The sequence below is a fragment of the Aplidium turbinatum genome, chromosome 1 (assembly GCF_918807975.1).
Source record: "Aplidium turbinatum chromosome 1, kaAplTurb1.1, whole genome shotgun sequence".
In the NCBI taxonomy this organism is placed as follows: domain Eukaryota; kingdom Metazoa; phylum Chordata; class Ascidiacea; order Aplousobranchia; family Polyclinidae; genus Aplidium; species Aplidium turbinatum.
Window position 1 is genome coordinate 61,813,858 of NC_137472.1, and position 26,680 is coordinate 61,840,537.

Here is a 26,680-nt window from a genome sequence, read left to right on the forward strand (position 1 = left end):
AGCATTTGATATAATACCTTGCAAATACCAAAATTGCATCTTTTTGTAACACCAAAGTATCGGCCAAAATATCGGTATCAGTATCGGTATCGGCCTAAAAAAGTGATATCGGGATCGGTATCGGCCACAATATTGGTATCGGTACATCTCTAGATTGACTAGTAGACCGTATGGTCGTCTCGTTGTCTCCCTGTCGGTATGGGAACTTGTGTAACTTTTGTACTGTGTATATTGCATATTTCAAACATGTACCTATGTTCCTGTTACTGACAAATAAAACATTGATTGATTGATTGAACCTAAGCCCTCATCAGGAATCTGAAAATATTTATAAAATGCAATAAATTTCAACAATTGAAGGTAACTAGCTAACTAATTGTAAGCAACAAGAAATACGCAACGGTTAAAAGCAATAGGTTAAAGTTAAAAGCATTTTGTAGGGCATGATATTTTTTGATGTTTCAATAAAACCACAGGGCTAGGAATCCACCTTTTTGTTTACATTTTTGCAGAACTTATGCTTATCTTCTTGCAACGTTATGCCGATGCTTTACATTTGTCACATTAAAAACACGGGAAGCAGCTGACTCGATGACTAATATAGTCTTTCGCTGCTTCCTGTCTGTATTCCTGCTTCCTGTCTGTCTATTCCTGCTTCCTGTCTGTCTGCTTCCTGTCCCGAAACTAAAGTTGGATGAATTTCTTATAGCCATCTCACAAGTTTAATATTTTTTAGGCTACTACTTGCCAAGTAGGTGAAGAGCTAGCCTTTGGGTTTTTATAGATCTGTGTTTAGCCTTTTTGTGAAACTTTTATTATCAGTAATATTTCTTATTGTCATATGAAAGACTTTGCCTTGTTCATGAAAATCTTGTGAGTGACAAAAAAGTTTCATGTACAAACACAAGTGGAGAAAAAATTCAAATACCAACACAGTGGAGAAAAGTTGGCTTGTGGAAGTCGGCAACCAAACATGGCCAACCGGCGCAGTAGTTTCGAAGGCCATTCAATGACTTCTCGGCTTCCATGGGTACTTGGACCCTAGAACTGTTATGCAATTTATCATGTAAGGTGAAAAAGCACTACTGTGCCTGCAACACTATTATTATTATGTATAATACATAAAATTAAGATCCAGGCATCCAGTTTACACATTGGCTAGGCGTTGTATATACGGTAGATTGTTATGGTCTGAAATTACCTTTGTGGAAAGGAGTAGCCTAATTTGGAAAGTATATATAATAAATATAGATTTTTTGTAAATCTTTAAAAAAGTTAAAACAAAATTGTTTCATAACATATACAGATGTATTAGGCTATTTCAGGCTACCTGTGATGAAAAGTGATTCCTAGTTTCTTCATCAACCATGAAAAGAAAGTTCAAGGTTAGTTTAGCCTGGTTTCAATATATTTGTCAGAGAGTATGTGACTGACTGACTGAGAATAAAATTGAATGTGCTGTAAATTTTGTAACAGACTTATTCATGTAAATTGCATCATATTTTGAAGGCAATAAATTTTGTCAGCTACAAAGGGTGCTCAATGCCAAATAAAAAATCAAGTAAAAAGGAATAATATCTCATATAGCCTAATTGCTAAATGCTAGTCATGTAAAAATGTTAACAGCTTGTTTCAGTCTAAGTGAGATCATCAGAAGGTTCTTATTCAAATAGAAAATTGTATTTGTAAATTAAAAGTGTGTAACCTAGCACAGACAAAATCAGTTAATTGTATAAACTGTTTGATTGCATAAGATCCTGAGGTCCTAAAGCATAAACTAATGGGATAATCTAATTTGTAACCAAATTTGTCAGTTGAACACATAAAAAAGCTTGACAACTTGACTGAGAGTTGATCAATGATCAGGTTTCGTTTGTATTGAAAAACAACATGATTTTCAGGTTCTTTATACTCATCAAAAGACTAAAAAGAGGAAGGTTTGGCAAGATGGTTATTTAACTCTCACGGTTGATGAGACCAGAGGCTTTTTGTCTGATGAAGATAAAAAGCAATTGTCAACTGTGTATTTAAACAAAAAAGAGGTGATTCGACTTAGAACTAAGCTGCTGTGCTTTACAGTGGAGTAGCTTTCTACCAGTTAGTGAATTTTTTTGGTATTGAGTACAATCATGATCATTTTAGAATATGAATTTATTTAGAATCCAGTGGCGTACGCAAGGTGGAATCATTGGACCATGCCCCCCCCTCTTAAAAATGTTGATTTTGTACCATTGTTGTTTTGCAATGCCCCCCCCCCCCCCCCCCGTTTAGTGCAAACATGTTATTGTTTGAGTGGTCTTGGGCAGGGTTTTTTTAAGGTTTGGTTTGGGTGACCGCTAAGTAGTTTTAAGTGACCGCAAGTGTTTCATTTAAATACCAAAAAATAGCCGTATTTGCTTAAACGAATTATTTATTAGGCTACTGTAGTTGCAAGTCCAAATTTTGGAAAACCGCTGGAGAAATTTGGACACCTTAAAAAAAACACTGGTCTTGGGTAGCAGGGCCATAATATAACTACCCCTCGTACCAAAGGGAGGGGAGCTACAACTGTTTCGGGGCCCACTAATTTCAGTTTTTTTAATGTCTTTGTTGGCTGTTTGAAATGAAAAAAAAATGTGAATATTGCTGCAAAAGCCCAATATTCAATAGCTTAAATCATGCAAGGCCCTATTTACTGCTTTCAAAACTCGGCTAGTGGGCCCACCCTTAGCCTATTCTTATTTAGTTGGTGAATAGTTTCCCCCTCCCCTGAGATAATCCTGCGTACGCCACTGCCTGTATCAACTACAAATTGCCAAGACCTGTATGATTTATATGTAAATGTTGCTGATCATTTTGTTGTTGAAGGTGTCAAATGGTGTTGATCTTGAATCGGATAAATATTTCATTCAAGTTGAAGAGGAAGTTCACAAAGATGCTTCTTCCAGCAATGAATCAACTCAGAACAATCTCAATATTCCTGACCAGGTTATTGATTGAATATTAGAGTAGCTTCAATTGAGTAGTAGATTGAATATTTTTAATACTGAAATATTTGGAGATATTCATCAGGATTATTTATTTTTCTTGCAATAATTGCAACCAGACAGGTGAAGAAACACAGGTTTTGTTTTATTGCTTCTTGACTTATCACACATTGTAAATATATGCAACTTCGGAGTCAGAGCAAACAACACAAAATTTGAACTTTTAAAAATGCCAACGATGTCGGGAAAGTCCCTAAACCCGCTCCACTGCTGAGTGCCAATGGGGAATGGCGTGAACGTTCTGTTCTCCCTCCTTCTGTGAATGTGGTGCTGAGGAACAGATTGCACCATCAATGATTGTTTCATTAACTTGTCACACATTGAGAATACATGCACCCTTCGAGTCAGAGAAAATAACACACAATTGAATTTTTAAAAATATGTGCTTTTGTAGTGTATTTCTTCAAATGACTATAGTTAAAACTTTATTTTACCATTGCTATATGCTTTAGTATTACTTTACAGTTCTGGTAAACACAAGATTACCAGGCTTAGTTTCAACCTTGCTTAGTTTTCTTTTCTTCAGGCTAAGGAATCTCTAATCCCTCCTATTGTATGTTCGAAAGTACGAAGTAAGTTCACTGTGCCAAAGAAGGCAACACCAGTGCAAGCTGCCCAACCACCTAACATTGATATGTTCGATACCGACCACGACCAGGTGTGGCTTTTGCTGTAAAGGAATTAAAGACTTTACCAACTTGTCAAATACGTCTATTCCCAATAAATTTAATACTTCTTTTAACAAATATATACCTGACTAATTTTGTTTACTTATTATGTTTAATTGTTCGGTTGTATCCTAAACGAAGGATCCTTGCATAAACTTAATCCTCAATAACATCGAGGAACCAATGGAACCACAACAGAGTTAGAGATACAAGGTTTAAAGACTAATAACTATATTTGATTTAATTAAACAAATATATGAAGAGCCCAATTCCAAAACCACGTAGGCGCCACTTTTACCAAAATTGAGTTTGGAGTCTCATTAGGTAGAGTATTACTATAGGTACCTACTAGTACTATCCATTCCTTTCTTTTCAAAATCTTTTCTTTCTGCTTCAAATTCGACTCTAAAAATTGCGTTTGTTTCCAAAATGCAACCGAACAATTAAACATAATAAGGTCCTTATTTGATGATCCTCCTTTTTAGGTGAAACAGGCTGTCAAGGGTTTAGATTAGTGGTTCCCAACCTGGGGTTCGTGGACCCCTTGGGGGTCCGTGAGAAAGAATTTGGGGGTCCGTGATTACCTTGATGAATTTCGGACTATATGCAATTATGCATGCACTTGACGAATTTTGTTCTATATGCACGGATGGAGCACCAGCTATGCTCTGGAACAAATCCGGATTTGCTGCTTTGGTAAATAACGAAGCTCCTCGCGTGGTTGTTACCCATTGCTTCTTGCACAGGTACACCTTAGCAGCAAAAACTTTACCAGCAAGTCTCAAAGAAATTCTGACGAATTGCGTGAAAGTTGTTAATTTCATCAAAAGCAGAGCTGTAAACCGCGGTACTTTTAAAGCGCTCTGTCAAGAAGTAGGGTCAGATTACGAAGTACTTTTGTATCATTCTGATGTACGTTGGTTATCTAGAGGAGAAGTTTTGAAACGACTGCAGCAGCTAAAAATGAAGTATATCATATGTCAACTCTTTTGAATGCAAAAGGAAGTCCCCTCTCAAAATTGTTTGAGAGTAAAAGTTTTCTATACGGCATGGCCTACTTAGCCGATATTTTCGGTCATATTATGGTATTAACAATGTTAATCGTGGAATTCAAGGACCAGGTGTGACAATAATTGATGCAGCTGAAAAACTGAAAGCGTTTTTAGCCTAGTTGCCGGTTTGGAAACGCAGATTGGAAGCAGGTAATTACGCTAACTTTCCAATGTTAGAAGATCTTATCTTGATGGATGAAACTCAAAGAGAATGTACTCTTTACAAATGTAATGTACTCTTTTGATCTCTATGAGAGAAAAATTTTGCGCACACTTTGAAACCCTGCAAATTTCATTTCAACGTTATATTAATTTAGAACACCTGCCGAACGAAGTTGAAACATGGATTCGAAATCCTTTTCTTTTTGACTTGAACAACATTAGCGATGACGATCTCAGTAAAGATGACCTAATTGATTTGAGATCAAAAGAGTTATTACGCATTGAATTTCATTCAAAAACCGTGGAAGAATTTTGGTGCTCACAACTGCAAACCTACCCATTCTTGGCAAAGAAAGCGATTATTGTTTTGTTACCATTTATAGCCACTTACCTATTGCGAGGCAGGATTCTCAGCTCTTGTTGCAATAAAACCTAAACATCGAAGTCGCCTGGACGTTGAAGATGACATACGTGTTGCATTGTCAAAAACTCAACCACAGTTCAGTCGTTTAGTTCAGGAAAACAAACAACAGCCCTCTCATTAAATTTGCTTACGTTGAAAAAGTTTCGGCATGGCACTTTGGGTCACCTTAATATTAAAATACTGCTGCCATTTCCTGAACAATTCATTCATTTTCTTATTTGAGCAACTGTTTGACCTGATATTTGCCGCAAGAGTCGTAGCGGCAATGCAATATGACACAGTAGCCTACAGTAGCTGAGTAGCATAATTATTACAATAGTCAATAGTATGTTAATTGAGTTTCAGGCAAAATTTAGGTAGGGGTCCGCAGAATTAATAATTTGTCTAAAGGGGTGCGTGGCAACAAAAAGGTTGGGAACCACTGGTTTAGATAGTACCGGTAATAACTATATTTGATTTCATTTGCTCTGCTTGGCTTTTTGCTAGGCATTGAGCACTTTTTTGAAGTATTAATAGTTTTTGTTGTTTTATTTTTTCAATTATATACTTTCATAGTTTTCATTACCATTAATCGTGTTGATCTGAATGGTGACCAGTATTTGTTTATTGATTGCGCTTCTTTGTAACTAGGTTGCTATCCCAACAGTGGGCAGCATATGGAGCAGCATCAGCGGCGGCGATACTTCACATCTTCTGCCAAGGTGGGGTTATTGTGTGATGGGAAAAGAACATTTTAAAATCTGAAATGTTGTTTGATCGAGTGCAACTTATGTTCTTTTTGCTCTTAATGGACTGCTTACATGATACAGCAGCTTGTTTGACAGTTGCTAACAAACAATGGTGAACAATTTCTTAAAGGAATAGTAAAGGAAAAACCTGACTTGGCGATTTTCTACGTTCTTTGTGTTTAACATGCTACCATAAAACGATTTTCAATAAAATTACGCGCCTGCTTTTGTCAGAGCTTTCAAAACGAAAATGGCGTGAGCAGCGAAGCGTGCGACTGTACCGTTTACGTCACTATAGTCTAGCAATCAGTTGATCGCGCAATAGTTGTTACTGCGGGCGATTTAACTGTAGGCTATGTATGTATGTACAATTGTACATCAAAACATCAGACAGTTTGCTCAAAACATCAGATCTGATGTTCAAACATCAGATGTGGTAACGTGGCTTTTGTTATTGCTGTCTTTTGTGACGTATTCTCGAGCAGTGTTTGCACTTTTTGGTCATTTTGAAAAAAATAAAAATAAACGAAACATTGAACTTTGGGCCTTGCCAGTGCCATTGAAAACATTTTTTTTCGGTAATTCTTTTTGAAATGTATTCTTGAATCAGTTTACGCATTTTAATGCTTAATACCCGTTTGAAAATTTCATTCACTATGCCTTTAACAGCCATTCAAATTTCAACAAACGTTCCATAGATATTGTGTTTTGAATACTTTTAGTATTTCAAGCTTGACATCTGCATTAATCTTACAGGGCGAAGTCGTCTCAACTGATGACTGCTACAAAGGTTAAAACATTGACATCAATGCGCGAAACATCTCAGCTTTTAGAGCTGTTGGACTGCGAAAGCAATGAACACACTGACACAGCTGTAGGTTTATTTGAAAGTTGGTAGCTTGTTGGATAGATGGTCATTTATTTTTGTTTGGATGCGAAACAAAACGTACATAAAACAAAAACGTACAGTGTGCAACTGTGTATCAAATAGAGAGTACGAGGGACCGAAGCCCTAAAAAGACGCAAGAGTTCGTCGAGTCTGCACTCTCTCATTCAAACAGTTATAGAAAAGCAAGAATTGCGTTTTTAAACAGCAAATTAACACAATGAACAAAAAGGAAGGAAGAACAGAAAAAATTACGGACGCAAAAATGCAAAAAAAGTAATGACATTAGACATAAAGTAAGATAGTAGATGTCGCTTCATTAGCTCTTGATTCTTGAAGAAGTGTTTTTTGCAAGTTTTACTGCACAATTTGTAGCCTTGTTTCATGTGTTTTTTCATATTTTGAAGTAAATTGTCCCATAGCTTGATTCCCATGCATTTCAAACTTGTTGAATGGATGCTTCTTCAACAATTTTTGCTTTTTGGGCTATAGTTCACTCCGCAGTAAGAATATACGGAAGTCAGTTTAGTCTTTGTACCGCAGAACACTGTTTTTCAACAAGATTTATTTATCATGTTGAAAAGCACAGCCTGGCGACAGTGCGCAACAATATCAAAGGATAGTTACAAACTGAACTATTCTGTTTCAGGTCTCATCACCAAACAAAGAAAACTCGAAACCTCGTGGAAAAGTGGCGGATCTCGTTGTGGACTTCCCATCGTTCCTTGAGGATGGTGCTTCAACTCTGGACGAGGAACCGTTGAAACAGAATGCACGAAGTAAATTACAACTCAGGTCAGTGGCCACGGCAGGTGTTGTCATTGCATTCATTGCCGTTGCTTCTTTCAGTGGATACAATCCATAGCCTACCTCACATTCGAAATGTATTATTAGAAATACGCTTTGCCTTTTTAAATTGGGTAATGTTTTTCAGTTGCACTTGGAATGCTTACAAAATGAACAAGTTCAAATAACAACAATCTCCAGTTCATTCCAGATTTGTAATTTGATCTTGCTTTCATTTTGTAGGTTATCCCAAGTGCAAGGCGAGGCGATCACGTTGGGAACGCTCGGGAATGATCGTCTTTCCCAGGATGACGTTTACCAAAATGAAATGCCGATTGACATCGCATCAACTTTAGACAGAACGCTTCAAAACCATCATACCAGTTCTCAAAACAACTCGTCAACTTCTCGCTCTCCCACAAACAGTGTTGCTCGAGTGTGTTTTTCCTCGCGCGACGTGAAACAATGCCTTGAAGATTTGATTGTTACGGTTACTTTGTTAGTTGGCAATTCCCATCCTTCATTCAAGCCTAGTTGCGTTTCACCCCGAACATTGACTGAACAAAGTGGACGAATCCATCACCTCCCGCTCGAGATGAAAGGTTCACCCGAGAATGGACAACTAAGCTTTTTGTTACGTCATAAAGCTTCACTGCCTCTCTGCGCGCTCAGTAGCCAGATATCTTCGGGCGCTGCTAGTCAGGGCAACTCGAAGGTTTCGGACGAACTAAATGCGTGTCCTGTCCTTGTCAAGAAACCACACTCACCAGAAGTAGTTGACAAACAAGGTGTATGTCCTACTCTTGGCAAGGCGCAGTGCGACGATGATGGTGGAAACAAGGGTGAGGTTGATATGGCAAGCCAACATGTGAGAGATGAATCCTTGATGCTCGAAGATTCACTCGTGGGAGCATCAACTGTGTCTCAATGTCCTGTAATAGACGAAGCTCGTCCAGCTAAACATTGTCCTGGTGACTCGACCGATAATGACGTCGCTGCTTGTAACAATAACAAGCCCGATGTGGAGTTTGAATCAAAGTTCATTGGACTGGATGAAGATTGTGACGTCAGAATAGAGATGGACCTTTTCGATTCTTTGTACGAGGCTTATGACGTCAACAATCGTGAGGGAAATGGTTTTCATTACAGCGAGATGAATCAAAACCAGGTCAAACCGATCAAGAAAGATTGTGCCCAACTTGAAGATTCCTTCGATTCTGCTGCAGATAGCGGAACATCAGACTTTTGTGGGCCAAACTTTGATGTTGGTTTGAGTCAGTTCGATGCAAGTCCAGTGTTGAGTTTGAAAGATAAAAGTTTTCTAGATGAAGCTACAAATGAAGAGCAGTGTCTCAGCAACGCAGATGTGGGCTTTATTCTGAGAACGCGCAAACAGGAAAGTTATAAAGTTGCTGGAATGTTGCAAGCAAGTGGTAGGGATGGCTTCTATGTTCACAGTGACTTAGAGAATTCCAGTCTTTGTGAAAAGAAAGATAGTTTAGAGTTTAATTCCAGAAGATTGAATGGAGAAGTGGGCCAGGAAGATATAGGTGGTTCCAAGAGTTTCCTGAGTAAGCTGAACGATCGGATTTCATATCCATTCAGAGAAATATGTGATACAGGTGATGTCATACCTTCTCATTTAGATACAAAGGGGAGGAGTGATCTAAAGTTAATTCGTGTCAACTCGGTCGAATCCTTTCAAACAAACAGAGTAGAACAGGAGTCGGACAGCAGCATTGGGAGGAGGGCTAGGGGCAACCCTGATGCGGGAAAGTCTAGTGAAGCTGTTGGTGTTATGAAAAGTACAAATTGTAAACTGCAGTCAATTTCACAAGACCAAGCTACCAATACTGTAGATACTTTCAGCTTTTCACCTATGCGCAGTTCCCAGTTATCCAATGATGACTCTGTCAGTGTGATCAGCGCTTTGAAAGAATCGCAGCAATCAATATTTGCTCTCGGCTTCATGAAAAATGAAGATTCTGACCAAAAAGTTCCGACTCTCTTCGACGATTTTAACAGTGATAACATGGATGACGAATTATTGCTACAAGCCTGCTTAGAGATCGACGTTCAATCTCCATTGAAAGAAAAGACAAAATCTTCTGCTAATCACAATATAAAAAGCAGAAACAGTATCGACCATTCTGAAGCTGAGAAAAATGGCAACGCATTGGTATGCAGTGAGGTTGCGAACGAAATCGCGAAAAAGAAATTGAATATTGACCAAATAGCAAGACCGTGTCTTGATACTCTGCACAATAATTTTCCTATCGTGGACCACGACAGAAAATCATCAAATATTTCTGATGCTCACATTAACATAAAAGCAGCAGGTTTCCCAAAGAATAGTTCAGTTATTTCAAATATAACTCCAGTTTCTGCTTGCACAGCGTTTTCCCTTGCTGAGTTTTACAAAGAAAATCCACCAAAATCTTTGATTAGCAGCAATTGTACTGAAACAATGATGCACGATGATGCTCTGCTGACATCCAGTGACCGTCAGTCGCGAGCCATGGCTTCAAACCCACTACCAAAAAGTTTTTCTAATGACTTCATTGATGCTGTGGCAGTGGACAGTGGAGGAAATGGTTCATTCGATGATTGGTACTCACAAAGCCGTTCTGGGGTCAAGAAAAATGTAAATTCAAAACCGGCTCCTACAAGTACAAGGTCCTTCGAATGGTCTCCAGGATGTCTGTCTCTCGGTTGTGAAGAACCAAAGCTGCCATTGCCAACGACTTTCAACATCGATGCTTTAAATATTAAAACTATAAATCCAATAGTGAATTCCGGAAGACCACAGCAACACTTGGATACCTTGGCGAGTCAATTGAAGGGAAGCTCAGATTTCGCCCGATTTTCCAAGAAAGACAGTGATAGAGCAGCCATCGAGAAGGTTGGCGGGATATTTAGCAAATCTGCAGCAGAAGATAATTATTTAAACTCGAGTGTTTTTCCAATTGAATTCTTCAAAGGTGGAGGCTTCAACCCTGAGAGTGAAGATTGTTTTCGTCCCACATTCTGTGATGAATTTAGAGCTCCAAGTTTTAGCACTACTCCCAGGATCAACAAACAGCTACGGGAACGTGGAGGATTGAAGAAGCAGAAATTAGAAATGAAAAAGATGGATGGCTACTCAACCGCAGCTGAGTCCCAATCGATCTGGGCAAGGTTCATGAATGAAAACCGAGAGATTAGAAAGATTGAAGTCAGCTTGCTTGGAGAAAGATTGGTTGACTCCTTTGATCCGAATTGCTTCACCCCGCCTAACTTTGTCACCAGCGAACCTTTCACCAACTCAGATAACCCGCTTCTTCCGTTTCATTTTGGTTCCAGTACCGGCTGGTCACCAGAAAAATCCTGTACCTCTCTCCCATTTGGATTTTGTGCTTTGAATTCGCTTGAAGAAAACTCAACTTTTTCCCAAACTTTTCGAGACAGCTTCTCTGACGCCCAGCAACTGGACGAGTTGCTAAATCCTCAACGTCGTGTATTACGTCACAGCGAGTTTGCAACATCCGATGACGTAGTGGACGAGGGGGCCTCAAAGTGGGAACGATTTCGTGATGATGACCAGTATGTGCCAAGGAGCACAAAGATGCGAGAGAGGTGGGTTAAAAAAGTGATAAAAAACGAAATGTCCCGAATGCACGAAAGTTTTTACTCCCCCGTGAGAAGAAACACTCTTTCGAAAGAGGAAAGTTTGCTGCAAACTCCTGGCTTTTCTCTTCACCAGCAGGAAGCGAGCCAGACGTATGTTTTCAATGATCACTTATGGGATAAAGACCTTTAAGAACAGGCCAATGTGGATTCGGAAGGAAGTATTTTACGTAGATACTTTCCCTCTATGTTGTGTAACATTTCTCCATTTGTTCTCACGAAAGTGTTGTTCACAGTTTGAAAGGTTGTTTCTTGTTTGAACTGATTTTACTCCGCCGACCGGTTTTTTAAGCCGCCGATTCTTAAACATTGCTTTTGTTGTTATTAAGAATAACTTCTATACGATCAACTAAGAAAAAAAGAAGTGAAGTCAAATAGAAACCCGTTTTTGAATTCTTTTTCTTGCTTGATTGATACACTAAAGTTTTTGATTTCTGCAAATTTTGTTGTTGCAACTTTTGAAAATTAATATATTTTTGTATGAAACGTGAAACTGAATTGTCACCAGAAAATATAATAGATCAGTGCAAGTGATGGACGCCAGGGCTGCCAGACGCAGGAGACACAAGTTTAAAAGTTAACGACTGATGGCTCGTTAGCAATTATTAACTCCAGCTTGCGACGCGTGGAAATTGTTGTCAATTTCATTCTCGAGAAGTCGAGACTTGCAACTAGACGTCGGTGCAAGGGACGAACGTCATGAAAGAATAAACTTGGCACGAACCATTAGGCTACTCCCGCAAGTTTAATCCCACCTTTCACACTTTTCGCGAACTCCCAGCCCCCTTCGATAATTTTGATGCAAAAGTAATTTCTCCATATTCCTTTCCACAAGATGGCAGCAAACAGTTTGATGTAGTCTACAATACCTACGCTGTCTGCTCGTCATCATTCGATTGTTCCAGCTAGCAAGGGTCCGTCAGTTTTTGCAGTTCCTTCGCGATGCTTCCCTAGCTGTTGTTAGTGTTTTGTAGCGATTGCTTGGACAAGTGGCGCCTGCGTATATAGTCACGCATATTGCATTGACGGAAAACGTCATTGGTGGAAACGGTATCACGTGATGTTTAGCCAATCCCAGGCCGTCGTTTCATGCCACGTGTGTGCCTGATGTATGGTTCGAACTCTCATCCCTGTAATTGTACCAGGCAGACCACATTGTGTTGATGTGGTCTTTCCAGACCTTCTGTTCCGTTGATGATTCTTACCACTTCACCCTCGCAGAGTTTACGAACGTTAAGATGTGCTTGAATATGAAATAAGATGGCACGTTAAACAATTTAACAGATTTCTAATGACTCATATCAATACCAAATGAGCAGAGAGGCTACTTTTTAAAGCTTGTCTCCTCAGTAAGAGTGCACGATAATTTTCCGCTCGGTTATGTCTTGCCAATGTTTGGGAGGGTGCTCATTGATTGTATGAAGTAGAAAGTTTATGATTAGAAGAACTAGGAGCCAGTTTCTTGTTGAACCATCAAGTGCGCGGAGGTAAATTGTGCCGTTGAGAGGGATAGATAAGGCAGGCAGTGATGGTGATTGGCAGTCTTTCCCATCGGACCCAACTAAGATGCAACAGAGTGCTCATGCATACATGATGGTGTCCAACTGTCCATAGCAACCAGTAGCTATAGCGATGGTATGGATTGCGGTTATGATTGTTATAGGTTGCTTGTAAGCAAGAAAGGCTGCAATTTTGTCTTCAGCAAACAACTTTTTCAATTATGACCGAATCCTAACTTGTGCTATTGTTATAGCGCAAGTAAATTTCAACATACGTCAGTATATCGTAGCCGAAAGTAGGCATAACTTTCAAAACGAAATTATTCTCATTGGCTGGAATGGAGGTGGGAAACCGACTCCTGCCCACTCCACTGATCAACACGACCTGGCCTGCCAAAGTATTTTCAAAATATTGCTAGAAATCCGCTCTGGGTTCTTCGAAACTATAAGTTAGCTTATTTGGAAAGATTCTTTATGGATCGTTCACATTGGTTGCTGAAGTTGATACCATAGGCGCCTAAGCCGTGGAGGCCAGGCCCCCACTCATATTTCTGCGTGGTGGCAACTTTTTATGCTGTATTGATACATAAAACAATAGATGAACTAGCGATCGGCAGCAGGAAAACATTTTTTGAATGCAAACTGAAACAGCTTCGCGATAAATAATTACTAGAACGAGTAGCGGTGCTACAATCCCACACCAGACAACAAAATCTGTCATTTTTACATTGATTTAACGTCTGCAGACGTTGATTCAATGTAAAAATGAATGATTTTGCTGCCTGGGACATAGCAAAAATCTACCATTTTGTGTCGATTCAATGTCACCAGATGTTGAATGCACCTGTGGCCAACCCAGCCATGACGTCTGTCTGTGGGCTAAGTCAAGCATGAATCAGCGTGGTGGCAACTTTTTATGCTGTATTGATACATAAAACAATAGATGAACTAGCGATCGGCAGCAGGAAAACATTTTTTGAATGCAAACTGAAACAGCTTCGCGATAAATAATTACTAGAACGAGTAGCGGTGCTACAATCCCACACCAGACAACAAAATCTGTCATTTTTACATTGATTTAACGTCTGCAGACGTTGATTCAATGTAAAAATGAATGATTTTGCTGCCTGGGACATAGCAAAAATCTACCATTTTGTGTCGATTCAATGTCACCAGATGTTGAATGCACCTGTGGCCAACCCAGCCATGACGTCTGTCTGTGGGCTAAGTCAAGCATGAATCAGTAGTCCATGTTAAACCTTGTAGCCATGTTCCGATTTCCGAATATCATTTCTTTATTGTCTTCTTTTGTGTATCGTTTTCCTTCACGTCCGGCCGTTGAGTTGTCGTTGTCAAAGTGTCTGTCTTGGCGCCTCTAGCGGACAAAACTCTTCAGACAGCATTGTAAAAGGGACACGCCACACACCCAAAACCAAAATAATTTGCTACGTAGACGGAGCGTGCGTTTAGCTTTATGCGCTTGCAAACAGACTCGATGTCGCTTTCGAAAGTCGAAACCTCTGCAGTGAATTGTCGCGGAATTGAATCGCTCGCTGTGAAAATGTACTTGAAGTCTCGGCCCGAGGTAACCACTAACCAACACAACAAGGGCTGGTACAAACCGCATTGCGCAGTAATGCGCACACGCGGCATAACATAATCAACGCAGCAACGGACTCGCGCAAACTGCATGGCGCACACACGACCGTTGCCATAGAAACCCGATCAAAGGCGGGAATATGCGCATCTTCTGTTTCAACTGCAACACGAAAACGGGCGTTTTACAGCAAATTGAAAGCAGGTCAGTCATAAGTTGCGATACTGTAGTGAAAAGAGAGCAAACGTCTCTCCGTAACTATTTTTCAAGAGCTGTTTACGGATGTCAGCAACTTTTAATTTTATTCAAGGCGACGTGCTATTGAATTGATGTAAACATGAATGATTTTACTTTCAACAGGTATATTTTCAAGCGTATGATCAAGTTAGTATTTGTATTCCATTTTCAAAACATTGTCATTCCATTTACAGTGTACCGGTATACCTTTTAGTAAACCTTTTCGTCTCTCGTTTCATACTAATAAATCTAGTTCGTTGCTAAACTTTATGTTGTGCTTAGCTTAAAGAGTCGCAGTCCTTCAACCGCTGGCCAACGCAGACGCGTGGCATGTGTTTGCTAAACCGAAGTGGTCGAGTTTTGTTTATAATAATTAGGCTAAGGGTAGGTCGAACGTAGCGATAACTCCGAGTGTAGTGTGACGACATAATTACGTCATTCATCTGCGTGACATTTTGCTGAATTTACGTTGCTGCTGATGAAACACGCTTTCGCCCCCACGGCCAAAAAAATAGTTAGGCGCCTAAGGTTGATACTGTAAGTCTACTTTAAGCATTCCAGTTGAAATAACTGTCTGCAATGATATCCTCTGGTCCTTTGGTATGACCCTGGCTTATCTGTGCCTTGCCTTGGCTGGTTGGTTTTAAATCTTTATCCTCGGACTGACAAAGCCTTGATAGGTTTTTCCTGGTAGTTTTGCACACTTGAAGTAGAGGCTCTTGACACAGGGCCGGTTACCAAGATTGGCAGAGTGAAGTTTCCGATTGTTGAAGTGTTGTTGCCGGGGAATTATTCCAATCATTAGATGCCGCTGAATGGAGAGTAGTCCTTAGAATGCATTCCGAGAGTCGAACCAGCGCCGCGTGATCTTGAGCCGGGTGCGTAACCACTGAGCTAACGGGGCGGAACGGCTTACTGTCCATCAGAATCACCAGACGAAAACCAGCTTTGCGCCAAAATGTTCGAGCAAATCTTGGAACTGCTTTCGTTGAGTTTGCTTCACTTTGATTGGTTTAGAAAGCTGACGTAGAACTCACTAAACCCCAATAAGCCAATGAATGATTGACAGGTGTCCATCCAAGGTACCGGGAAACACCATTCGAGAAAATCTACTGCGACTAAACACAAGCGATAATGCAGCAGTTTTATCTGGAGCTTCGCAGGTAAATCGTGGTCCGCTATTCTTTACATGCTGGTATAGTTCGTTACTTGACAAGTTAGGCTACGTTTACATAAAAGGCGAAATGAAAATGACCGAAATGAAATCTCAAAGCGAAAAACTTTTTGTTTACATGGAATCTCGTTGCCGCTGCTGTTGGTTTCGGTTTCATTTCTGTTGAAATTACAGATATGAAATCCAGACCACCACCAAGTTCCTATCGGTTGTCATCGCATGTAAACGGATTACCTGTCTAAGTAACAGACGAACCGGAACGGAATTTTTTCATTTTGGCCGCAATGAAACGTCATGTAGGCTAAACGTAGCCTTAGATTGTATTCGTATGAGGTCATGTTTGGTGCAGAGGTAACAGGTTCTGAAGACACGCTTGGTTGGTCACTGTCTAATACCATCAAAGTTTTTCCGGCCACCATGTTGCATTTTCCGTTCCCATTCATCACCGACCACATATTGTTGGGCGCCTATCGTAGTGATTATGACAGACAAAGATCACTGGTGTCCAACACTCGTATTTTCCTTTCAACGGCACTTGGTAGGTGGAATAATTTACAGACAACAACACTTGAACAAAAAGCGGATACTTTGGTTTGTCAAACTTTGTAGCCGGACCTGCGTTAGTGGTTCAAAGCCTCTACAAGTAGGCTATGAGTTTTCTCAGGCCAAGGATAAAGATTAGATTCTTTGTTTGTTGTGTTGTTTGGTTATTTTTCAAGTTGTTTTCAAATTAAATTTGAAAGTTTTTACTTATGCAAAGAATCTAACAAATTTTTGCTTATATTTGTTCTTCAGATGAAAGAACGAATGTTGAAAGAAATCTTTTATCCATCAACTGAGGACATCGATCATTTCCACCCTAAATATTCCTTCGCGGTTCCATTGTCTTTTGCGTCTGCTGATGAATACGTGAAGTTGTGGCGGGAAATCGTCATTGGTACAGTTTGAATTTCTTGATGAACCTTTGAGAGCGATTTCTGTTTCTGTCCTTCCATGAGCATTGTGTGCAAGATTATGTACTTGGCCATGTCCTGTTTGGGCTTGTAGTTAGGTGGTTACTGACCACCAGAAACACTTTCTGTTCCGGTTTCAACCTCTAGGTTTTCTTTCATAAAGTGTGATATTTTTGAAAGACTCATAGCTTTACTCAAACATATCAACTTAACTTAAAGTGGGCTATTTAGGGTGTTCTAGTAGGGTGTTTTTAAGTGGGCTATTTGAAATTTACACTTTTTCTCAGTTTTAGTTATATTTTAAGCAGATTTTACCGGATTTATTTATTCGTATTAGAATAACGTTTTATTATTGACGTACAGAGCACTTGAACATTCAGCTATGGAATAAGCTGGGAGCCTACTGCACTCTCATGAAAAATGCTGACATCAGCGTCTTATTGGGGCAGTGTGACGAAATAATTAATCAGGATTTTGTGATGGCTCCTTCAGAAACCTCAGTGCCTCCACTTGAAGACATTGATGACGTCAGTGCATAATAATAATAGCAACATTTATGCAACGCCACACCTACAGTGCGAACTATACTCACATGATGACTGTGATAAACAAGTTGTCGTTTGGCTATTGATTGATTGAACCTTTATCCTCAGACTGAGCAAGCTTTTTGAGAGCTTAATCCTTGCAGCTTCGCATAAATGAGAGACTTTGAACATCTGAAACAGGCCTGGTCACCGAGATTGACAAAGCGAAGTTTCCGCTCTTTGTCGAAGTGCTGTTGTCTGTGAATTGTTCCATCCACAACTAAATGGAGAGCTGTTTTCAAAACGCATTGTTCGAGCGCATACTCTGCAAGCTGAACGAGCACCGCCTGATCTTGCTAGTTTTTCGTGCACAAGTTCAGGCGCTTAACAACCAAAGCTATGGGTGGAAATAATGTTCCTTTTCATGAATTGCGTTTATTATGACGTCTTTAGAAATTCACTTCATAATGTGACAAAAATACGGTATTTTTACATTTCGCAGGCACCCTCTTGCGACCACGGATCCCCCTGCAAAGTGACACGCGTCTCAAAGTCAGGACCCAACACCGGTCGATATTTCTATACTTGCCGCAAGACGAAATTTCGGAGATGTAAGGTACGTAGTTGTAATGGTGTGGCATGCTTATCGGGCCTTAAAACACCCCCTTGACGATCCCCCCCCCCCCTTCTTCTTACGGCATGGAGTGACGCTGTTGCTTTTTGCCTTCTAGTTTTTCAAATGGGCCGACGAGTACCTTCAGAAAGCGAAAGCATCTAAATCGCTTGCGCCACCTTGCGGAAAAGTAAAGATTCGAAACGAGCGTGCTCTGGTGAGCTACTTGCGGCGGAATGACGTCATCATCTTCACTGGTTGCGCAATGCACTGGTTTGTTTGCATTTGAATATTTTGTTGGGTTACTGGTAAGACCATTGCACCACTTAGTGAACTTGGTAAACCGACTTATTGGGTTGGTAACTTTAGTGTGTTGGGTTGGTAACTTTAGTAGGTTGGTAACCTATCATCTATGAAAAAAACCTTAGCCTACATATTGGAATGGCGACCGATCGATAGCTGTTATCTCACGATGCTCTTAGAAACTCTTCTCAGATTTCTTGACAGCTGGCTATCAGGAAAGGGTAAATATTGAAAATGTTATTCATGTGACAATACTTGTAACTAATTGAATGTCAAGGACTCTAATCTTACATCTGTTGACGTCGTAAAACCCTATTCATGGTTTTTTCCTTCTAGGAAAGCATTCAGTCAAGAGATGGATGGGCATGGGGTGAGCCAGACGGGATTTATCTTTGTGTCTTTGTAAAGATTAGGCGTCGTTTAATGGATTGCAACTTCGTTGAGAATTTCAATCGACCGAGTTAGACGTCTATATAATTGGTTGACGTCTATATATTGTTATATATTGGTTGACGTCTATATATGTACCTGCATCCCCGCCTCTGGTCTTTCAAAGATATGTTTTGCCTCTATCTTAGCACCAAAATCATATCAGGATCTGCGTTATTTTCGTGATATTATGTTCTTTGACAACTATCTCGAACTAGTTTTTGGCCGAAATTTCTGCAATGATGAGTTCTTGAATTTAGACAATGATTTCAACGATTACTTAATTGCTTCTTATTATTGTAGAAATGTGCTGCGTCATCAGGAAAACGCCAACTCATCATTCAGTTTACCCAATCAGACAAACTGTTCAGTGACGTCAAAGGTAGATAGCATTGTCTACTGTGTTCAACATTATCTTTCATGAAGCTTCTTCCTGCATTGTGTTCGCAAACGGGTCCATTCTTCGTGCGACTTTTCCTAGACTCGAACACCATATTTCTTGGCTCCATTGAAGCTTTCAGTTGTCCAACCTCACCCCGACAATATGTGGGTCTTATTCCATTCTGTGATTTGTATTGTGTCACTCATGTTTTCGTTTTCGACTATGTTGAACGCATCTGCAGACCTTGGTTCGAGTGAACCTGAGAGAACATGACTGTGGTTTAACGAGATGATGCCACGCTTCATTGTGGATACGATAATACAAAAAAATACGATTGGCTTCCTTGCCTCTCTCGTCACGTATATTCAAATCTTTAACTAAGGATGTAATAAACTAACGAAAACCATGTACGATGAAACAAACGAAACAACTTTACAAGATTGTTATCACCCATACATGAGATGTGTCGGCTATTTTTCCGAGTGGTGAAAACTCTGCCTTGATACTCAAAAAGGCTCCGGTTCGACACCACTCAAGAGCATGCGGATGTGTTTTTGGCAAGACAGTCAAAAGCATGCCTGAAGGTGGACACGAAGATTGGCTTCCTTGGCTTCCTGTCCACTTAATCTAACTCTTTAACCGTCGGGCGTAAGCCTGGATACGACGTACATACGTAATGAGTTGTGTGTGATGGTCCATCCAAATGCGCCAAGTATCGTTCATTAACTTTCGTGTATCCAATCCATTCGTACATTCGGAGTATTGTGACGTCAATATTTGTGCTCCTTTCATCCACAGACGACCTTTGGCTCATTTCGAAGTCGTTCACCTTTGATGCTCCTCATAGCTTGGTGGTCAAAGTCTCCTCCAGATCCATCTCCTCTGCTGGTGAGGTGGTTGTTCAGGCACTAGGTGACCACTCTATCAACGAGTGGAACTCCGAAGGTACGGAACAAACATGTCGTTCTTACATCATCCAACATATTCGAAACGTTTACAGTATCACGATGTCGCTTGTGAAAACGATGTCGCTTGTCACGACGATGTCACTTGTCACAACGATGTTGCTTGTTACAACGATGTCCCTTGTCACAACGATGTCCCTTGTCACAACGATGTCACTTGTCACAAAGATGTCACTTGTCACAAAGATGTTGGTTGTCACAACAATGTCGCTTGTCACAACGATGTCACTTGTCACAAAGATGTCACTTGTCACAAAGATGTTGATTGTTACAACAATGTCGCTTGTCACAACGATGTTACTTGTCAATATATATTTCAGACAGGGTCAATGTCCTTCCCGCATCCAAATCGTCGTTGGAGTTTAACTTGCTCCATGCTCTGAGCAAAGAGGTTCACTCTATGCCTCTGCTTCCTCATCTGCTAGGCGAGTGGACTCCCACCAAGTCCACAGGTATGCTCAGTGATGGTTGATTCAATAGACATCTAGCTTTGTGTGGAAAACATTATCTAAAGACGATGGTTCGAATCTCGGTGTATGCAGGTGGAGTTTTCACGCCTGCGTCAGTCGTTTAAATGATTTGCAAGTTGCAAATTCTCCAGCAATAACCTAATGAGGGTTTCTTGGTGCAAAGATATATTAGCGTTCACTCTGACCCAGAATTTATGACCATGTATTGCAATAATGTTGTTGCTTTCTGCAGGTCAAAGTATCTTCACCTTGTCCAAACCCGTTACACCTCAACCCTCATACCACAAGCCTACAGTGATCATCAATATGGATTATGACGACATGGTGAGATGATGGAAGTCAATTGAAGAGTAGGAATTGTAAATTATTGTTGTTAAGCTATTTTTAACCCAGCAACCCTTTCTGGACTTTATGGTTAATTTGATGTGTTTTTGAGACCACAAGTTATCGAGATCTCAGCTCAATAAATTTTAAATTTCTTGCATTTGCAAAGTTAATTGTGCATAGCTTAACGACATAATAGTGGTTCTACGACGGTGATAGTCAAATTGGCCATAACTATTTTGATTGGATTACTCCCCAATAAGTGAACGATTGCATGCAACAGCACGTTTTGTTTTATTAATAATAAATTAATCCGGACATCACCGGATTAAAACTGGACTACTACTACTATTAAATATTAGTGAAGAACATTATTGCCAAAAGCTAAACGTCTATCAATTGTGATATCAATTGGAAACGAACAAAATTTTGTACTTGGTTAATGTTTCCTCAATATGGCTACACAATGCACTTCTGTAAGTAACATTAATTCAACGTCATTTTCCCTTGTTCCAGCTAGTGGTTGCTAGTCAATATTCCGCCGAGTACAAACTGACCAATGACCAGATGGCAGCCCTGACAACCACTGTTGACGTCATGAAGGACAAAGGGAGGTCCCTACCCCCGATAGTGATTGTTGACGGTAAGTGTGCATGCTGTGACGATGATGACGTAGTAGATTGTTGTCATCTGTGAACTGCCAAGCAGGGTATGGGATGGAATGGAAGACATTTTTTTCCATCTTCGTTTATGAGATTTTCTTCCATCCGTTAATATGTTCTTAATAATATGTTCTCGAAGTGTATCGTCAATATGTTCTTGCGGATTAGTGGAGCGGTTGCGTTTGTGTGTTCTGTTTTCACAGCTGTCCAGTGTATGTTTGAAGTTTGTAGCGAGGCAAGCTTACTCTCTTCTATCGTTTAAGTTTTATTTATATTGCGAGATAGGCGGATGTCGTTTTTTCGGTGCCTCCAAAATGTAGCTTCGATATGGATAACAGTTAGGCTATGTGTTTGATAGCCTACTATTTTTGTCTCGGACTTTTGTCAAATGTACCGTAGCCAAACCGGTATGTGAAGCTATACTAAAAATAAATTTGATTTATTATTATCACAGTTAGCGCTTTGGTTTTCAAAGCGCTCTGCTTGCTGCCACGTCGTGGTATTGTTTCTCAAACTGTTTGATTGATTGTTCACGTTTTCACACGAATAGAATGATTCAAGAGCGATTTAGTGCATTTAAATAACTAAAGTGAAAGTATGATAGCCTACTTACGAGGATGCTTGTTTCATGTGAATGACTGACTTACGAGGATGCTTGTTTCATGTGAATGTTGTCGACTTCCCGTTCTCGAGCAATCGTCCGACAACAGTCGCTTTGGTTCAGTACGAACCGAAAATCGAGTTAAGTTTAATTCAGGAACCGTAATCAAACGGCAACTTTTACTCAAATTATTTTGACAATTTTTTTATGTCTTAAACCGTGTGAGGCTAGAAATTTAATGATGGAATTGAGATAGAATGATTGAAGATTGTCTTCCATCCCATTAATCATCCAAATCTTCCTTCCTATTTCATCTTTGGCATTTTTCATCTTCCATCGCAAAATATGCCTTCCATTCCATTTTCCATTCCATGCCGTCAAGTTATTCCTCCCAGCGGGATTGTGCGTTGTTTGTTGTTTTACTAATTGTGATCAGATTCAACATTGTCATTCGATGTATTCTTATAGATTTATTAAGAAATTAATTATCTTACGTTGTGGAGATAATAATTACACTCAAATTATTGTTTATTTGTGAAATGTTGAATAAATTTGTTTGAACTATTTTAATAAAACGTTCACTTCGTAAATATTCATCGAATGAATGACAAAAAGTTAATTCTTTGCTTTACAAAGCCCTCCGAATGAGAAGTCACTTGGAGCACTAAGCTGAGCACTCACTAGCACAGTGTGGATGTATTGTAGGAGGTGGTTAATAGTTTTGTTACAGAACCAATGCAATTCTGACAAACCTAATGACTGCGGTGTCTGTCGCTATTCTTGTCTTATGATCTCCACTGCTTAACACCTCGCATTTGTGTTGTAAACGCCATCAATTGAAAACGAAGTGCTCTGATGATGGTTGCTCTGATGATGGTTGTCTCTCGCAGGAGTGCCTGGCTCCGGGAAGACATTCCTTCTTGCTGTTATCCTCATGTTCATTTTTGACCTCGTGACCCATTCAGCCAATCAGAACGCGGCTGAGGCGACGGAAGGCGATGTAATTGGTGGAAATAAAAAGCCAACAAGAAAGTGGAAGATTCTTGTCACATCCAACTCTGACGAGAAAGTAAGTTCACTTGCTGCGTAATCGACTGTGAATGAATCGCTGAAGAGTAAAAGAAGTCTTGAAGGAGAACAATCTCTTCAAAAAATATTGAGCTAATTAAAAATAGTAATTAGATTAACCAGGCGTTCCAACCCTTTTGCTCCGGAACAACCTCATTTTCGAAAGTATACATTAGTCGATGAAATTTTACCGGTTATTCCGAAATAGACCTACAACTTTGTTTCGCCTTATTTTGTCACTCAAAACTCCGGTATTCGATACTTCAGCGGCCGTGCCCCACGTAGTTGTGAAGTCATAATGAGCTGAAATTCCTCCACCCCATCGCACTCCAGGCATTTTGAAAATCAAAAATAATGAAAATAAACGCTCTGATGTAGAACCATGCACTCTTCTCAGACACATTCCTATATATTTTTCTTATAGGCATGAAAAGGGCTGCATGACTAACCGAAAAACGTTCGCTTATTATTTTTGTTTTTACAATGTTAAATGTAGTGTTGTTACTGAGTTATGTCTGTTTAGTGTTTACGGTTTAAAAAAGTTACCTCTCTACCCAAATTACATTCCTATATATTCTCAAAGTAAATCACCTGCTCACTGCTCAGTAGTGATCAATATTTTGTTGTTTCCCAGGTTGACAGTTTGCTACGAACTTTGCTCCAGCTCGGCTTCGATCGAATCGCGCGGGTCGGAAACCTCGAACGTATCAGCAGCTCTCTACTGCCCTACAGTGTGCACGATAAAGGAGGTTCTGATGAGCAAATGAAGAAGCTAAAGGTGGGTAAGCAGGTTCTGCCGAGCATCAGCGGCGTGGGTCAAGGAGGCAAGTGTGTCTAAAAGTGGCCATGTTGCACTTTCGGGGGCTCAAAATTTTCTTCTGGTGCTCATTTTTTACATTTTGATCGCCAGCTACGGTTTTTGTTTCATGCTAGCTATGTCCTTACCGATAACCAAACCTAGACGTAACCTCCTTCAAATATCAGTTAAGTCTGTTACACATAACCTCACTTTTCAGACCGCTAAAGGTCAGCTTAATAAGTACCCACTATGCGTCTCCCGATGGTGGCTGATGTCTGGAGAAGTGGGGTGAAACTCTGTGTGTACTCTCCAGCGCCGTGATTAGTTTCTTAATGAACTTTATGGCCATTTTCCTGTCTGCAAAGGAGAAAGCACCAGCAATGCCACAGAAGTTAATGAATGAGAAAAAGTAGCAAAATTGTATAAATGTGCTCATCATTGGCTTGCACGCACTTGTTCCTTTAACCACTGTCCGCATGAAACTCGTTGCAATATTCTCATTAACTTCATCCTTCCATCCCCAGATGATGTTCCCGCGGTGTGGACACTCTGATCCAGAGAGGCGGTGAGTTGATGGGTTGGGATTCAATCTTCTCGTAGTGATGTGGTGGACTCTGATGGCATATTGCTGAACGGTTGCTATGGTGCATGGGGAACTCCCCATGGTCGCCATCACCAACTGGCAGGGTGGTAAGGTGTCTACCCGGCCCCCGAAGGACGTTGGTTCGACACCAACCGAAAGTAACCGGTTGTGTCTTTTGCAAAACACTTCTTTAAAATTTATCAGCTCCGTGTTGCGCTCGTTAGGTCGTGTACGTGTAGAAGATGGCACGGAAGGAATTTGAACTTGTGTTTTATGTTCCAGTCACATCATGAAAAGCATGGAACAAGTGACATCTGGCGCCACCAAACGACTGCTTCACAACGCGTTAATTGTTGGAGCGACATGTGATGGAGCTTTATCGCCCTCTATCGGCTACTATAAATTTCCAGTGAGAACATCTAACATTAAAAAAATAGTTGTAGTTTATTGTATCTAGCATAGCAATTATCATCGAAATTCAGTTTTGTTCCCACTAGTAAGGTGGCCGATGAAAAGCTCATTTTTGTTGACGTCTCATACGCGTCATTGTACGCTCTGTAAACGCCTAAGCGAGGTCTTTTCAATCTCGACATTACATCTTGTTTTATGATCGGCGATCGCACTTCATTTGTATTCTCCGGTTTGGGATGACGACCAGATACTGTTGAAAGTTTTATACTTGAAAGTCACTTTACAACTGTTGAGGTTCTTCAACGTCTGTACGTTTGTCACTCAGTTAACGATCCAATTTGTCATTTTCTTTCGGGTTACAAACTTGTGGGTTTCAGATTTGTGTTGCGCAATGTTGTATTTCGGCTATTTTGTCTTGGCATAACATTGTTCCATGAATTATTTGATTCAACCAAGCGTAGATCCCGATCAGCTTTGTGGTAATAGTTGGCAAAGGGGTTCATGGACCGCTCTTCGAACATGAACGGCATGTCTCCTCGCCATCTTTAAACTTTGTGCCACCAACCAACTCATTAGGAAACTAATTAATTTTTCAAGTTATTTCTTAGTGTCACGTGACCGCCACGTCACGTAACCTTTACAACTTAATCGCTTTCAGATCACAACACAATGAGACCGTTAGCCACAAAACTATTTCACATATTTTAACCTGGGCAATGGACTTGATTGGTTGAAGCTCTATCATACATCTCTCATTTCTTCCTTCTCAAAACATCGCACAAATCCCAACAAAGCTTTCGCGTTTTCCAAGCAAATCGACCCAGATTTTGGTGATTTACATTAGCTCAATTATTGATTCTATTTTCTCACTAATCGTGATCAAAAACGTTTAGAATGTAGAAAGGCATGGACCAAAGTGCACGGGTTTTCTTTGCTTGCAGTATTTGAAACAACGTTTCTATTGCTTTTGGTGTAAAAACTTTTTGAAATCGTAAACTTGTTTATTTTTAATTATTTTCAGATCATCGTGATCGATGACGCATGTAGTGCGCCAGAATCAGAAGCCCTTCTCCCATTGGCTAAATTTTCGTGTGAAAAGCTTTTGTTGGCTGGCGATTCAAAGCTATCGTTCAATTCGACCAATCAGAAGAGATTGCAACAATCATTATTTCAAAGGTTATTATCCGAATGATCCATTGGATTGTTGATTACTACCATTGTTGGACTGATAATTATCACCTTCGTCTGTTATTGCTCATTATCATTTGATGATTTAGTTGACTCAGTGAGCTCAGTTGACTCGGTTACTGTTACACCAGCAATAATCTCATCTGAGTCATAGTCATACACTGGTGAGATAAGCTATGAATGAAGCTGACAACAACATGAAATTATATGATGACGAACGTGTGATATACACGAACGTGTGATATGCACGCCCGTGTGATACTGTGATATGCACGAACGTGTGATATGCACGCCCGTGTGATATGCACGCCCGTGTGATATGCACAGTAGCACTAGACCTTCTATAGTTTTGGTATCATGCTGAGCTCATAACGCCAAGATTGTTTGTGGAAATGATTCTTCTTTGTCTGCATGGTTCTTTCTTGTTTGACAGCTTCAATCCTCTCTATCTTGGGCAAGTTCGCTTGTCATATCGAGCACCACCATGGCGTTGCTGACGT

At 40.1% G+C, this 26,680-nt stretch overlaps 1 protein-coding gene across 3 annotated transcripts in view; it reads left to right on the forward strand.

Annotated features, from left to right (window-relative positions):
• The first annotated feature begins 1,263 nt into the window (after positions 1-1,263).
• The window catches only part of LOC145784557 (5'-3' DNA helicase ZGRF1-like), a 32,053-nt gene continuing 6,636 nt past the window's right edge, over positions 1,264-26,680 (forward strand). The window contains exons 1-23 of one of the 3 annotated variants that reach the window (XM_082596413.1): positions 1,264-1,385; positions 1,902-2,042; positions 2,848-2,967; positions 3,553-3,684; positions 5,963-6,033; positions 6,817-6,934; positions 7,596-7,741; positions 15,801-15,894; positions 16,701-16,842; positions 17,222-17,385; positions 17,885-17,998; positions 18,114-18,268; positions 18,635-18,668; positions 19,031-19,109; positions 19,908-20,054; positions 20,395-20,526; positions 20,777-20,868; positions 21,385-21,511; positions 23,022-23,200; positions 23,834-23,977; positions 24,523-24,563; positions 24,864-24,990; positions 26,014-26,168. In XM_082596413.1, the coding sequence (XP_082452539.1) occupies positions 1,368-1,385; positions 1,902-2,042; positions 2,848-2,967; positions 3,553-3,684; positions 5,963-6,033; positions 6,817-6,934; positions 7,596-7,741; positions 15,801-15,894; positions 16,701-16,842; positions 17,222-17,385; positions 17,885-17,998; positions 18,114-18,268; positions 18,635-18,668; positions 19,031-19,109; positions 19,908-20,054; positions 20,395-20,526; positions 20,777-20,868; positions 21,385-21,511; positions 23,022-23,200; positions 23,834-23,977; positions 24,523-24,563; positions 24,864-24,990; positions 26,014-26,168 (2,672 nt within the window). In that variant the 5' untranslated portion in view covers positions 1,264-1,367. Of the gene's footprint in view, positions 1,386-1,901; positions 2,043-2,847; positions 2,968-3,552; positions 3,685-5,962; positions 6,034-6,816; positions 6,935-7,595; positions 7,742-7,975; positions 11,901-15,800; positions 15,895-16,700; positions 16,843-17,221; positions 17,386-17,884; positions 17,999-18,113; positions 18,269-18,634; positions 18,669-19,030; positions 19,110-19,907; positions 20,055-20,394; positions 20,527-20,776; positions 20,869-21,384; positions 21,512-23,021; positions 23,201-23,833; positions 23,978-24,522; positions 24,564-24,863; positions 24,991-26,013; positions 26,169-26,680 lie in introns of those variants that run through there. The other 2 variants (XM_082596420.1, XM_082596405.1) reach the window with 2 other exon arrangements.